General features: G+C 45.9%; 2 protein-coding genes across 2 annotated transcripts in view; one reads left to right on the top strand and one right to left on the bottom strand.

Moving 5' to 3' along the window:
• The window catches only part of LOC147615764 (uncharacterized), a 49,012-nt gene that overhangs the window by 24,938 nt on the left and 9,498 nt on the right, over positions 1–14,576 (bottom strand). The window lies entirely within an intron of this gene.
• On the top strand, positions 10,374–11,867 carry LOC147615765 (uncharacterized). Its single transcript, XM_086778856.1, has one exon. It carries the CDS (start codon positions 10,374–10,376, stop codon positions 11,865–11,867), a length of 1,494 nt encoding a protein of 497 aa, XP_086634982.1.

Genomic DNA, 14,576 nt, shown 5'->3' with positions numbered 1-14,576 from the left:
GTCAATCAGCCTGCCTAGTTCCAAGCTTCCCCAAGCCTCGAAACTAGTCTTGCGTGCGTGTAGCACACGGTAGATACACACTGTGCACATGACAGGTCTTGAGCCTGGATCTAGTGCAGACGTGTACCTGCTTCATGCAGCCGAGAGGCTGGCAGCAGTCTCAATGCCCGCGAGGGTGGCTTCGTGGCGGTATGGGACGTTGCAAGGTAGAGATTGGTCGGTAAGTCAACCTAGTTAGCTCAGCTCGTGGCTCGGTGGGGACAGCCGAGATTGTGGGCTTGCCCACGGCTGTCATGGTTGGGTGGTGAGTCACACCTGGAACCCCTTCTTGTTTATTTGTTTGTTTGCAGGTTTCAAGTCTCGAACTGGGAGCGTTCTACGAGGAGATCCTTTGGGGATTTGACACTCTTCCTGTAACAAGAGAGCTATCAAATCATCAAATGTGTTCAAATCTGTATTTCTCTTCACAAGAGGTGAAGACTTGTAGCAAATCCTTGATAGAATTCAAGCAAACCATTGAGAACTGTAGACACGTGAACTATCAAGTATCACCTCATCAATATTGATTAACTGCTCTTGCAAATCCTTAACATGGTTGAGAAATCCATCGATAGAATCACCCTCAATCATATGCTCCAAGTCAAGATTTTTTCGGAGATAAGCTACACAAGCTTCATTGCGGATCTGATATAAAGAGGCAGTATATCCCATGTACTTTTAGAAGTACATGAACGGATATGAGATATGACTTGTTGTCTACACGAGAGAGCAATCAAGGCATGAGCCTGCGGATCTTTAGCATCCCACCTGAGTTGTTCTTGTGTAGAAGGAACAAGTGCAGGCACTTCCACTAGAACCAGAGTCATTCGTTCCAACAATGAATCCCCCAGTTGTAGATGCAGGACCAACAAGCCTTAACTTAGCACCAGATACATGTACCCACAAATTCTTTGCAACCAATACATGCTTCATCATATATACCCACATGGGATAGTTAGTCCTATCAAGCTTGTCCTCGATAGAGAGCATCCCAAATACATCATTATTAGCCATGTCTCAAAGTTAGTAACAATCTTTCCCAAGCTCGCTACACAATGCACTACAAACCCTCAATGTCCACTGAAAGGCAAGCTTCTGTGATGCCAATGATTCACTGATGACAAGGACCTCCAAATGCATTGAGATGAGAGAGTGTAGGGATAGAAAAGTTATCTCAATAGAGGCTTGATGACCAAAATAGACCCCAAAACTCGATGTCGTTGTCACCATTTGGTCCCTCACCAGTCTTGACCAATGTTTTATACACTAGGTAGAACCAAGGTGTGAATGGGGATTTTTCCACAGAAGCAGCAAAGCCACAGGATGGAAGACCCCGGTATAAAGCCAAGTTTTGTCACAGAACATGTGTGAAGGCTTATTTGGCATATTTCTATTTGAAGGCGGTTTACGGGACATAAGTTTACAAGATTTTACTCACTTTTATGGTTTATAAGGATACATGTTCACACTTATAAGTGGGTGGACATGTGGGGTTTTGGTCAAGATATATATATATATATATATGAGGTGGACCTAATCTTTTTTAACCATGTATGAACACTTTACGTGGGCGCCTCTTTTATCTCCCAAAAAGAGAGGTTTGTGGTATTTTTGGAGGGTCTGCCACTTTTAACGGGGAAAAAGCAAGCATAGGTATTTTTGGGCTGGTGGATTCTTTTGAAGAGAAAGCACAACAAGTATGCGCATGATGGAGGGTAGGCAGGCAGCAGTTGAGAAATGTTCTCTCCCTCTCCTTCTCCTTAGCTCCTGAGCGCTGTCCGTACTACAGAAGGCAGCAGGCCCTTCTCTTCTAGGCGAGGGTTGACGGGCAGGCTTTTTCTCTGTTTTCATTGGCCATACAGGACCTTCAGCAGCAGATGCGGTGGCCGTTCAAGTTCTGTTTGCTCCCTCTTCACCCAGTCTTCAGCAGGCGGCAGCTTTTCCTTGCTTTCTTGCCAGTTTGCTGACCGTACAAAAGGGGGTAGCTGACTGGTCAGTTTGCTGGCCATACAGTGGGCAGTGGGCAGATTATCTCTCTTTCCCCTGCACCGGACATACAGTGGGCAGTAGGCAGCTTTTCTCTCTCTTGTTCCTGAAGTGCCGGGGCTGTGTTTGGGAGGTGTTCAGGGACTGTTTTGAGAACCTCTTCAGGGCTGATTTGGCACAGAGTTCGGTGTAAGGATTGACACCAACCCGGGCTGTTGATTCGTATTGGTTCTTGGAGCAGTTTGTGCTTTGATTCCTGTGCAAGTGTTTTGCTGAGGAAACTTGTGGAAAGATCTGGTGTTGTTCACACCCGCACCTTATTTTGTAAAAGCTTCTCAATCAATAAAGAAGTTCCTACGGGGGGCCGGCCATTCCGGCTCAGTGTTGTGTTCCTTATAGCATAGTTTATGGTCATTTCCGTTGCGTTTTCATATCTTTGTTGGGCATCTGAAGTGTCTGTCCATCGCTCCAGTTCCCGTCCGGTTTCAGTCGCAATGTTGTATTTCGATGCAGAGTGCATTGAGTGAGAGCACGAGAAATGCCAGATTTAACCCAGGGCTCCATTCAGCTCTGTTTTTGGAGAAGATGAAAATTAGCAAAGGGGATTCAATGGCCTAAATGGGCTCCGATTCAGGTGTGCTTCGGCTTGGGAGACTTGGCAAAGAACAAGGAACACAACTGTGCAAAAAAAAAAATGGTCTGAGATTTTGGCTTTGCAACGGTGGTGCTGCCAGCAACAGCGGGCGGAACTGGCTACTCAGCCAGCGGTGGCGGTGCTGCTATAACGGCACTTGCGGAAATCCCCAAATCAAAAATTGATTTGGGGTTTTGCTAATTCAAAGCTAGGTGAAGCCCTTGGTGCGGCAGCGCTGAGGAGTACCGAGCGATGCAGGCGGCACTGAGGTTCGGTGGTGGCTGCCGCAGATCTAGCTCAGCAGCAACAAAGCGACCACAGCCAGCAGCAAGGCGACCACAGCCAGCAGCACGGCGACCACAACTAGTCAGGGTGACCAATGGCAACAGGCAGCAAACTGGCTGGCAGGCAACTGATACCAATGTTGGCTGATGTGAGGGAGCTCTGCAAGAGAACACAGAAAGACACAGAGTCGAGCTCATAGATAAATGTGAGAGTGAGACATGATGGAAAAATGTACTTGATAATAATGAAAGTACAAAGTACTAAGTACTAAATACTGTAAGGCTCAAGGCCCAACACACAAGGGTGTGTTCCCACGGGGAAAAAACCTCAAGTGCCCGTGGGTAGAGGTGTTCGCACCAGGACTTCTCGAAGGCCAAATGGCTAACGTTGATGCATTCAACTTCAGTTGCTCCCAGGGTCTATATGGTAGATTTACCAAAGAAAAAGACAAGTATTGGAGATCAAAAGTCTTCGGTACTTGAGAAGCATGAGAACTCAAAGAATGGGTTTCAGCCTATGAAGCCGAGGGGTATGCCAAACTCATACAAAGGAAAACACAACTTGACCAATGAGCAAATAGAGGTCTACTGCAATGAAGGGAAATGCTTTAGATGTGGCAAAGAGGGGCACATGTCAACCCAATGTCCAAATCGTCCTAAGGGACCTTGAGAGGAAGTAAAGTCCAAGGAAAAGTCTATGCCAGTGGTTGGTGGGATTCCTGATGTATTGGGAAACACTTTAGAACCCGAGGCTAGAGAGTTATGCTTCTCTTGGGGCAAAGTGCGGGACAAGAATGCTCTAGTGTTGTTTGACATGGAAGCCACAGATAATTTCATTTCCATAGAGTTTGCGGAACAGTTGGGTATCAAACCCAAGGAGATGGGACCGGCCTTGCATGCGGAACAACTGTTTCATGGTGATGCAATGGCATTAACGCCTATCATGAGGATTCATGTCCAAGGTTATGTGGACTATGAGGATTTCTATATTCCATCTTTGAAGCCCTCGGATGTCATCTTGGGGATGCCATGGTTCCATAGGAAGAGTGCTATTATCCAGATTCTCGAGAGGACTATTTCTTTTCAGCATAAGAATAAGGATATCACTATTGTAGCAAAGAAGAAGGGAGATATCATATACCTAGATGAATCCAGGAACATGCCCACACCAAGGATTGATGATATATTTGGATCAACTAGAAGGTGCCGCATTCTTTAGTCGGATTGACTTGAAGAGTGGCTATTATCGGATTCGGATCTAGCCACAAGATATTCACAAGACTATCCTTTCGTACCACTTTTGGCTTGTATGAGTATTTAATGATACCTTTTGGACTCACAAATGCTCCGGCTACCTTCAACTGCATGATGGATCGGATCTTTAGGCCACATCGGAAGTATGCAAGCACTTTCTTTGATGACATCATTGTGTTTTCCAAGACCGAAGAGGAACACAAAAAGCATTTAGAAAAGGTATTTCAAGAGTTGTTGGAGCACAAGTTGGCATGTGGTTGCCTTTGAGAGCCGAAGGTTGCAACATGCCGAGGAACACTTGCAAGTTTATGAGAAAGAACTTCTAGCCATGATTCATGCTCTTACTTCATGGAAGCACTATTTGCTTGGGGCTGATTTCATGGTGAAGACGGATCATCAAAGTTTGAGATATCTTCTGACCCAAACTAAGCTTTTCAAGAAGCATGTGAGGTACGCAAACTTTTTGTCCATGTTTCATTTCCAGATTATCCATATACTTGGAAAGAAGAATGTGGTCGCATGATCCCACCAAAGTCTTCATCATGCACATAGTGATCTCTCATGGAATCCAACTCTCTAAGATAGGCAATGGTCATTGAATGTACATGTGGTCTCCTAGATAGCGCATCTAGAGGATGGTCACACACTTAATCACTATTCATTGAAAGAGGGATATTTAATGATGGATACACAGTATGCGTAACCAAGGATTTGAGGCAAAAAGTGATTGAAGACTCAAGAGTCACATGCACCACCTTATGCAGGGCATCAAGGTATTTCTTCTACTAAGCAGGCATTGGAACAATACTTCTATTGGCCTAGCATGAGAAAGGATATTGACAAGTATGTATCTGAATGTTTGACTTGTCAAAAGGTTAAGTATAATCGTCAAAAGACTCCAGGACTACTTATGCCTTTACCCATGCCCGACAAGCTATGGGAAAGTAAAACGATGGACTTCACTGTTTACTTGCCGAAGTCAAAGTTTGGGAATGATGGTATTCGACCATTGTGGATAGGTTCAATAAGCAAGCTCATTTCATTTCAGTAAGGAAGACCATCAAGGCAAACCACATGACAAGGATTTTTCTAGCACAAGTGTTCAAACATCATGGAATGCCAAAGCCATCGTTAGTGATCGAGATCCCAGGACCACCAGTTTGTTTTGGAGGGCATTGTTTGATAATATGGTGACAAATTGGATTTTTCTTCCTCGTATCATCCACAGACACTGTCACCATTTGGCCACCCATTTGGTCCATCTCCATTTCTGGTGCCACTTCTATGAGACTATCACTCCATAGAGCGGCCAAATTTGTGCCATGTTCAGATGAGGCCAGGCCGGTGTCTCATGTGAAAGGGCCAGTCACTTTGTGTCACATGGATGGGAACCAGTTTTGTGCCACCCGTGTGACGCCAGGATCGTGCCATATGGACGAGAGCATGTATCGTACCACCCATGTATGACCAGGACAATGTCTTGTCCATGGGACTGTCACTCCATGGAAGGACCCGCGTTTGTATCGCATCTTGCCTATGGGATTGTTACTCCATAGAAAGACCAGGGTTTTCACATTCTGTCGCGCTAGATTTGTGCCCGACTAGAATGTTTTATACAAGTTTCATGAAAGGGAGCTTTCGTCCATTACATGTGCACGTGCATTCATCTTTGCATGTCTGAAACTGTTTTCGCGTGACTTGTATTTGTGTATCAGCCTACTAGGATGTGCCACTTACTGAGCAGGGACACCTGCCAATGAGCCGTGAAGCTTGCCCTATCTTCTAACATGTTTTTTTGCATGTGAACAGGTGGTAAGTATTCTTTTTAACCCACTTCTTAAGTTTATATTTATAACTAACATTAACCTTTGTATTTATAAGGCTATGTGTTTACATTCATTAAACACGGTCCCGAAAGACCAGTGTAGTGCATGTGCTTAGCCCAGTGAAGATGGGAGACTTCCTGTGACATGGACTTCAACAACAAATCGTTCTTCACCGACAACATTTATGGTATTTGATCCATTTATACTCACTCTGTGACTGGAGGAATCTAGCTCTTAAGCCAGTGAAACTTGTAATTATCAAATACTCCAAGAAATACAATTTGTATTGAGGGGAGGCCGGCCCTTTCCGACCCCAGGGGTGGTGTCAAGTTGTGAGAGCCAGTGAAGGTCAATGGGCATGGGACTTTGGGAGTAGAGCTTCATTTTGGAGTACCACGTTTTCTCCCCTTCGCGATGAACCATCCTACCAAGTGTTAGTACGGGCGTGCGTGTTGGTGCACGGTTCCGGAAGACTAGTGTAGTGCAGGTGCTTAGCCCAGTGAAGGTGGGAGACTACCTGTGACATGGACTTCAACAACAAATCGTTCTTCACCGACAACATTTATGGTATTTGATCTGTTTATACTCACTCCGTGACTGGATGAATCTGGCTCTTAAGCCCGTGAAACTTGTAATCATCAAATACTCCAAGAAATACAATTTGTATTGAGGGGGGGTCGGCCCTTTCTGACCCCAATGGTGGTGTCAAGTTGTGTTTTGTTATTTTCAAATTTAGTGGATGATTATGTTGTACATTAATTGTTAAAGTTAAGTGATCTAAGCTTGTTCATTTGTTTTCGATTGTGGTTGGTCTCCAGTAAGGAGCAGTTGCATTGGTATCAGAGCCCGGTTGTCTATCTTTCTCAAGAGGAGACACAGTGTTTTGAAATCGGAAGCAATCACATAGACACTTGACTCAATGGACAGCCAAGGCAATCCTTTGGAAGTGCCAAATTCAAGGGGTCAATCAAGTGCCTCTCAAGATTCTGATGCATTGCAGGGAAGGCACAAGCCCCTTGAGAGGGTTTATGACAGTGCTTTGATGGAACAGCCATCCCGTGGACAAGAGCCTATGCATGAGGATGAGCCCGATACTTTGAGGGCTGAATTAGAACACATGAAGAAGCTTTTGCATGCAAAGGAGCAAGAGCTGAAATTTTTGCATGAAGGTCCTCAAGGGGACAAAATTTCCAAGAGGAGCAAGACAATTGAACTACTATGAGAACACTGATACAAGCCTTCATTGTACCACACACATTTAGTAAAGTGCAAATTATGATCAAGGCGGAATTGAACAACATGCGACTAGATTTGGAAAAGGAAATGTATGAGGCTATGGAAGCCCGGAAGAACGACATGTATGCATGCATGAAGAAGGAGTTGCATAAGGAAATACTAACGGAATTGCGAGCTGAGATGTATATGACACTGAAAGGGGAAATGCAGGCCCTCTTGAGAACAGAGGTGAATGTAATGGAAATTGCGGTGTATAAAAAAGTTAGTGATGCAATGGCTGAGATCGAATCCTGGAAAACTAAGATGGAGAAATGCATAACAAATAAAGATGTCTTGATCAAGGAACTCCAAGGAGAACTTTTGGCATGCAAAAAACAGCTAGAAGGGCAAAAGGGGTCGGTAACACCCCAACTTGCTGATGAAATTAAGGAGTTGAAAACACACGTTGAAAAAGAGATCAGATCCTTTGCTGAGGTGACAAAGCAAACAAAAGCAGATGTTGAAGAGAATACCAAATGGATTGATGTAGTGAAGAAACACAAGGGTGCGTCAGTTGATAAAGTCCAGGTAATGAATGCCACTCTGGAGGAGGAGGCTAAGAGACGTGCCAGGGCCTTACATGTGCGAGTTACTGGATGGAATGAGAACAGCTCCCCCAATGAGGATGCAAAAGATCTTGGCACTAAAATGGGAGTATTTGAGCTCCCCATAGTGGATGCTTGGAGAGTGGGCAAGGATGCTACAAAGGCACGGGCATTGATCTTGAAGTTCCCAGACATGGGATCGAAGAGGGCCTTCTTATCAAAAAGGATGGCTCTCAAGGGAGAGAAGATTTATCTAGATGAGGATATAACACCAACACAAGTAGCACACAGAAAAGAGCATATGCCTCGGGTATATGAAGCACGGAAGGAAGGGAAGTGGGCAGTGTACAAGGACGGTAGGGTGATTATTACAGAGCGCCGATCCACATGACGGTGCGCGGCCCATGGGACCCTAAAGATGACAGTATGGAATTGTAATGGATCTCTACGTCTAGATGCAAGATACTTCGAAGACACATTCAGAGATAGAGACATTGTCTTTTAAACGAAGACCCATCAGTGTGCAGGGAGTCGCCTCCCGACAGTGCGCGGATATACATGGGAGTCGGTTTATCGCCCCCACCCACGTACACTAGGTAGTACTAGAGGATCAAGCAGAGTGGCTGTGTTATTTAGAGAGGAGCTTCGGGATATGGTTCATGTAGTACATAGAGACACAGATGCACAATATATGTGGATTAGAGTTCGCACAGAGAGGCTACAGGACATATACATTGCCGTATGCTATTTTCCTCCTACCTACTTGAGATAAAGCAAGGTGAGTCACCTTATTTCCCATTGTATGAGGACATCATACGCTTTGCTAACTTGGGAGACATTCTTTTGGTGGGGGACTTCAATGCTCGTACGGGGAATGAGCAATCAACACTTTATGACACAAAGGAGCCTTTATATAGAGAGCTTGAAGCGGATGAAGTGGGCATACAGAGGACATCACAGGATATGGGTGAGATCACAGAGTATGGGACACATCTCTTGGCTTTGGGGAGTGCTCATGGGTTGCTTATTTATAATGGTTTGTCACGATGGCCCGGTTCGGGTGCTTTTACATGCTGGAATAACACGAAGGCGGCAGATCATGCATACTTATGCTTCACAGTGGTATGTAGGAACCAAAGACGGTTATCGCCATTACCTCTCTCTCGCCACCCTAGATACCATTTTACACGAGAGACTGCTGGAGTTTATTGCAGTGCAGTCTACGATGGCCTTTTCACTCTTGACCCAGATAGCCCTTTAGAGGAGCTTACGAGAGGCTTTACAGAGGTACTACATACCTGGGCAGCATATGCTTTCCCATATACTATAGCTGCCTCTAAGCCCTTGGGCAGTACTATTCTGCAGAATAGCTGGTATGATGACGAATGCCGAGAGACCGGAGCTTAGCTACAGAGAGATGTCGCCCTTGGGACACGTACACACAGACAGGCCAGGATGCTCTTCCGACGCTTTGTGGGAAAGAAGAAGCAGGATTCCCTGGCAAAGCTTGAGGCAGAGTTGTACCAATTATTCTTGAGTGAGGACAGTAAGAGGGCTTGGAAAATGTTCCAGGAGAGGCAGCCACCTACCCACGGCACCTGAGACTTGGCACGAGTATGCGATGTCCCTATATGATGTACCTGGACAGCCTCCCATTCTGTGCCCGCCATCACCTCGACCGGATCATTGTGCTTCTTCACTTTGCGGATGGTGCTAGATGCGATTGATAGACTACACATAGGGAGGGCGCAAGATCATGAAGGTCTAACAGCTGAACATTTCTCATATGCACGGGATACTCTGGCACCGATCCTTGTACACTAGTTTAATAGAGCTACGTGTGAAGGTTTCCCAGCTAGTTGGACAGGTAACACTATTGTGCCGTTGCTTAAGAGCGGGGATCCCATGATGCCCAGTAACTATCGTACGATCATGATTGGCCATTATCTGGCTAAGATATACAGATCCATCTTGGAGCATGAGATGAGCTGGTGGGCAGAGAGGCAGGGACAGAGAGCAACTGGACAGGCTAGTTTTAGGAGGGGATACACTACACTGGACCCTATACTCACCCTCAGAGCTCTTATTGAGGAGGGACGAGCACGAGGACGGAGGATATATTGTTGTTTTGTGGACTTCTGCAAAGCATTTGATACGGTACCACATGCCAAGCTTATGAGGAGACTACAGGATATTGGTGTCCCTGAGGAGATGCAGTGGGGAGTATACACTTTGTATGAGTGCCCCACGGGGCTTGTCGGATGTAGTGAACAGTACTATTGGGGTGAAGCAGGGCTCCCCGCTTTCACCCACACTCTTTGGGCTATACATTGATGAGGTCTCAGACTATGTGGATAGATTGGGTGGCCCAGGGGCGAGCCTAGCTGGGGTGTTGATACCCATCCTACTATATGCAGATGACATTGTGCTCATCTCAAACACTCCGGAGGGACTACAGAGACACTTGGATGCATTGCAGTCTTTTTGTGTGGACAAAGATCTCACAGTGAACCTTGGTAAAACCAAGGTTATGATATTTAATACCACACAAGCATGGGTGACTAGAACACAGACGCAGTTTACGTTTAGAGGAGAGCCAGTTGAGTATGTCAAATCCTATGTGTACCTGGGGGTGACCTTCACAGGGCCGCAGTTTTCTATGAGGGAGGCAGCAGAGGCTAGACTAGCACACGGATTTGCAGCTTTGGGGGCACTTGAGAGACAGTGCGCAGACATACAGTTTCAGGAGCCACGCACGAAACTATGGCTATTTGACACTCTGGTTACATCGACACTTCTCTATGGAGAGGAGATATGGGGGCCTAGTCTTTTCCATAAGAGGAGGGAGCCATTGGCAAGACAGGACGGACCAAAGAGAGACTATTACGATGGATGGCAGCATATGGAGAGGCCATTAGTGATGATGATTGCACGCATGATTTGGAGCAAGTCATCTGTACCACATGAGATCATTAGGGCAGAGATGGGGACTGCCCCAGTGGTTACTAAGGGTTTGTTCCGTGGAGTTACTTTTCTCCATAGAATATGGGAGCTCCCTCAGCAGAAATACCCTCGCCTAGCACTCACTTCCTCCAAACAGCTTGCAGATGAGGGAGACACCCAGTGTTGGTATGCCCAAATGCACACATGGCTGGCCTTGCATGGCATGAGTATTGATGCACTCCCGCATTTTGCTTACAGCCTAGACTGCCCGTTCTTAGATCTCAGCCGTTCAGAGCTGAATCGGGTGATCAGGATGGACATTGTGAGACTAGATACAGAGAGGATATGGGTCAAGCCCCCGCAGCCGTTGGGCACGAAAATGGCACACTACCATAGTCATTTTCTACACACCTCTTCGGACGGGTTTCTTATACGCCATGCTTACATGGACACACACCTCTCACATGGTATTCGGAGTGCTAATGGACAGATTCACACCTCTTCCCACCGGCTGAGGATAGAGACAGGTCGATATGAGGATATATCACTAGAGGACCGCATATGCCAGCTTTGCCACCAGGAGGTGGAGTCCGAGGAACACTATATATGTCGTTGTACTATCTACTATGAGATCCGAGGGAGGTACCACTGCCTGTTCCGTGAAGGATTTGGACCTTTGCGTCAGATCATGGACTTTGAGGACCAAAGGTGCTTAGGGCTCTTCATACTTGAGCTTAGACGCCACAGACAGAGCCTATTGAGGGACAAGAGGGTAGTGGGACGACCAGAGCCGCCTAGACAAAGAGCCCTCCCACATTTTTTCAGAGCCAACACTATAACCCCACCAGCCTCTACTCCCCCATCTACAGGCCTACCTGGCAGACCACCCTCCAGAGGAGTCACCTTGGACAGAGCTATAGAGCCTCTCTACTGCCTCCCAAACGCGAGAGACAAAAGACCAAATCTGATGGGCCACTGGACAACTCATGAACAGATGCAGAACTATTTCAGTGCATGTCGTGCAGAAGAAGCAAGAGACCAATGTAATTTTATGACGGCTGAGCTGATCCCGTGTAGGTAACCCTCCCACCAACATCCTCCAAATGAAAACCTTACCTTGGTTAGGGAGTTTACCCAATCTTTCTCTGATACGAGCTTATGATAGACCTGGTTAGCTGAAAGTGATATCAAGTCACCAGATTTACATAGTGCCCAATCAAGCCAAGGCTGATCTGTAGATGGCCGAGGCAATGGAGTAAAAGGCTCAACTACATGCATGATGTCAACCCATAGTGGCTGAAATGTCCGAGGAACCCTAAAGTGCTGCCGAATACGACGAAATGAATATGGCCTGTCACGACCAGGTATCACAGCATCTCGGATTCTAACCAAGCCTAACCTGACCATGCGGTTGAGTCGTATGCATGAAGCATCTCTGTCTGGCCAAACAATGACACGCGACTCCACAAATGTTTCGAACTGCAAAGAGTTCAAAAGTAGTCTTTCATGACCAGGATCCCACCGAGCCAATAGTAGAACTTCATGCCAAGAAAGGAGAATATGCGATAAAATGTGAGATGAGCAAATCCGGAGAGGATGAGCCACATTCACAGTGTCCCACCATAAAGCATGCACACGTGTCCGTCCATGTGACAATCCCTCCAACTCAATCAAGTCACGAGCCATGAGTACCCAAGGCTGCTCCTGCAAACACATATCCTGAAAAAGCGCCCACCTACACGCCACCATATGCAAGCGGACATCCAGTAAAGCAGCCCAACCCATTCTTTTGGACGTCGTAATGTGATTCCAAGCTATCCATGTTTGACCCATAATATTTCCTTGCCTCTTCCACAGCATAAACCGAATGGGAGCAACCAAACGGAGAAGAAATTTGTGCGTCCAAGGTAGCAAAGGCAAAAAATAGAAAATCATGCTAAGCATAATAACCTGAGCTACCTTAACCCTCACGTGCATAGGCCACCCTTGAGCTTTCCAATACACAAATTTATCCGAGATCCGAGCAGAAATCCAAGCAAGAAGTGCTTGGGGTTCCACATCCACACCCATCGGATACCCAAGATGACGAACAATGTCTCTTGTATGCACCACACGGCCTTGCCACCCTAATGCCTCAAGATCAAATTCCGTGCATACAATGAGGGCTGATTTTGTTGAATTTATTTTCAGCCCAGAAGCCAATGCAAAATTATTCCAAGCTTCCATTGCTCGATCTATATTGGCTTTTTCAGCCCTGAGAAACATAAAAGTGTCATCCGCAAGGGCTTGAGCAACCAATTGCTTGCCATGAGGGAGATGCAAACCAACCACTTCACCATGCGATGCTATAGCATCTAGGCGAGATAACATAGGATGAGTGGCAATGGCAAAGAAAAGAGGGCTAACAGGACAGCCCTACCGGAGAGAACGGGTGAGAGAAATACCATCCGAAAGTCCTCCATTGAGCATAATCCGCGTGATAGAGCCAGAGCCAAGTAAATGCACCAAATTAGCCATTTTGGGACCAAAGCCCATGGCTGTCATTAACTGAGAAAGGACCAGCTGACATGATCAAAAGCTTTTTCAAGATCTAGCTGCACCATCACAATCTCTTGCTTCTTTGCCTTGGCATAATCCACTCCAATTTGAACATTAAGAATATTATGCAAAATATTCCTGCCATGCACAAATCCATATTGATATGGATGAATAAGAGTAGGAAGCACCTTCTGCAAGCGATTGGCAAAAATCTTTGTAAAGATTTTATACATAATACCCATAAGTGAGATCGGGCGCCATTGAGCCAAAGAAGCAGGCGAAGGGACTTTGGGCAACAAACGGTATGCCCAACTTCCAATCGACAGGCATATATCCCTCATTCCAAACCCTTTGACAAATAAGCGTCAAAGGCTCTACAAGCTGATCAGCATATTTTCGGAAAAACTCATTTGTCAAACCATCCCAACCAGGGCTCTTTCCCATGGAAAGTTTGGAGAGAACAGCTTCCACTTCCCCTTGAGTAACAGGAGCATCAAGCTGAACCGCCACATCAGGGTCAACTTGATATCGTACTTCAGCAAACAATGACTCCCTTGCAGCCAGGACAGCCGGCGTGACATCCTCTCGAGGGGCAAGCAAATCTTCATAAAACCTGATGCAATGCTGAATAACCTCATAAGGTTGAGTAACAAGGTTGCCTTGGGCATCCATCAGCCTAACAATACTCTCACGCATATGTTTTTGATGCAACTTATCATAGAAGCGATGAGATTGACAGTTAGCATCCCGCAAAGCATCAAGACGTGCAAGTAGTTTAAAGCGAACATATTGTGCTTCGTGCACCCTAGATAGCTCCTTTTTCAGCCATTCTATGGCATCCACAACTTCAGCATCCATAGAGTCAGTAAACATGAACGCCTGCAAGCCCTTTAAAAGCGACTCAAGAAGAGCCACATGCTGTTTTTGTATAGAGGCATTAGCAAGACCATAATGCCGCGCTAATTTTCGAGTGTTGGTAAGGAACACTGGCCAAGCATGATAATCAGCCATGGACACTCTTGTGGAGAAATGTCGTATCAACTGACACATATAAACATCAAAAACTTCATGCTCCAAAAAAGTGTGATTTAAGCGCAAAGGCAAGCGTCCCAACAAGCCTTTATATGCATCCACAGGATGATAGACCATTTCAAACACAAGCGGCCAATGATCCGAGAAAACCTGTTGCTGATCAACCATCATAGTAAGAACCTCTGCAAAAAGAGATCTTGATGTAAAATATACATCCTAT

The sequence above is a fragment of the Cibotium barometz genome, chromosome 39, assembly GCF_041138505.1.
Source record: "Cibotium barometz isolate CiBa-2024 chromosome 39, ASM4113850v1, whole genome shotgun sequence".
NCBI classification, from domain to species: domain Eukaryota; kingdom Viridiplantae; phylum Streptophyta; class Polypodiopsida; order Cyatheales; family Cibotiaceae; genus Cibotium; species Cibotium barometz.
This window is presented reverse-complemented; position numbering and strand designations above follow the sequence as displayed.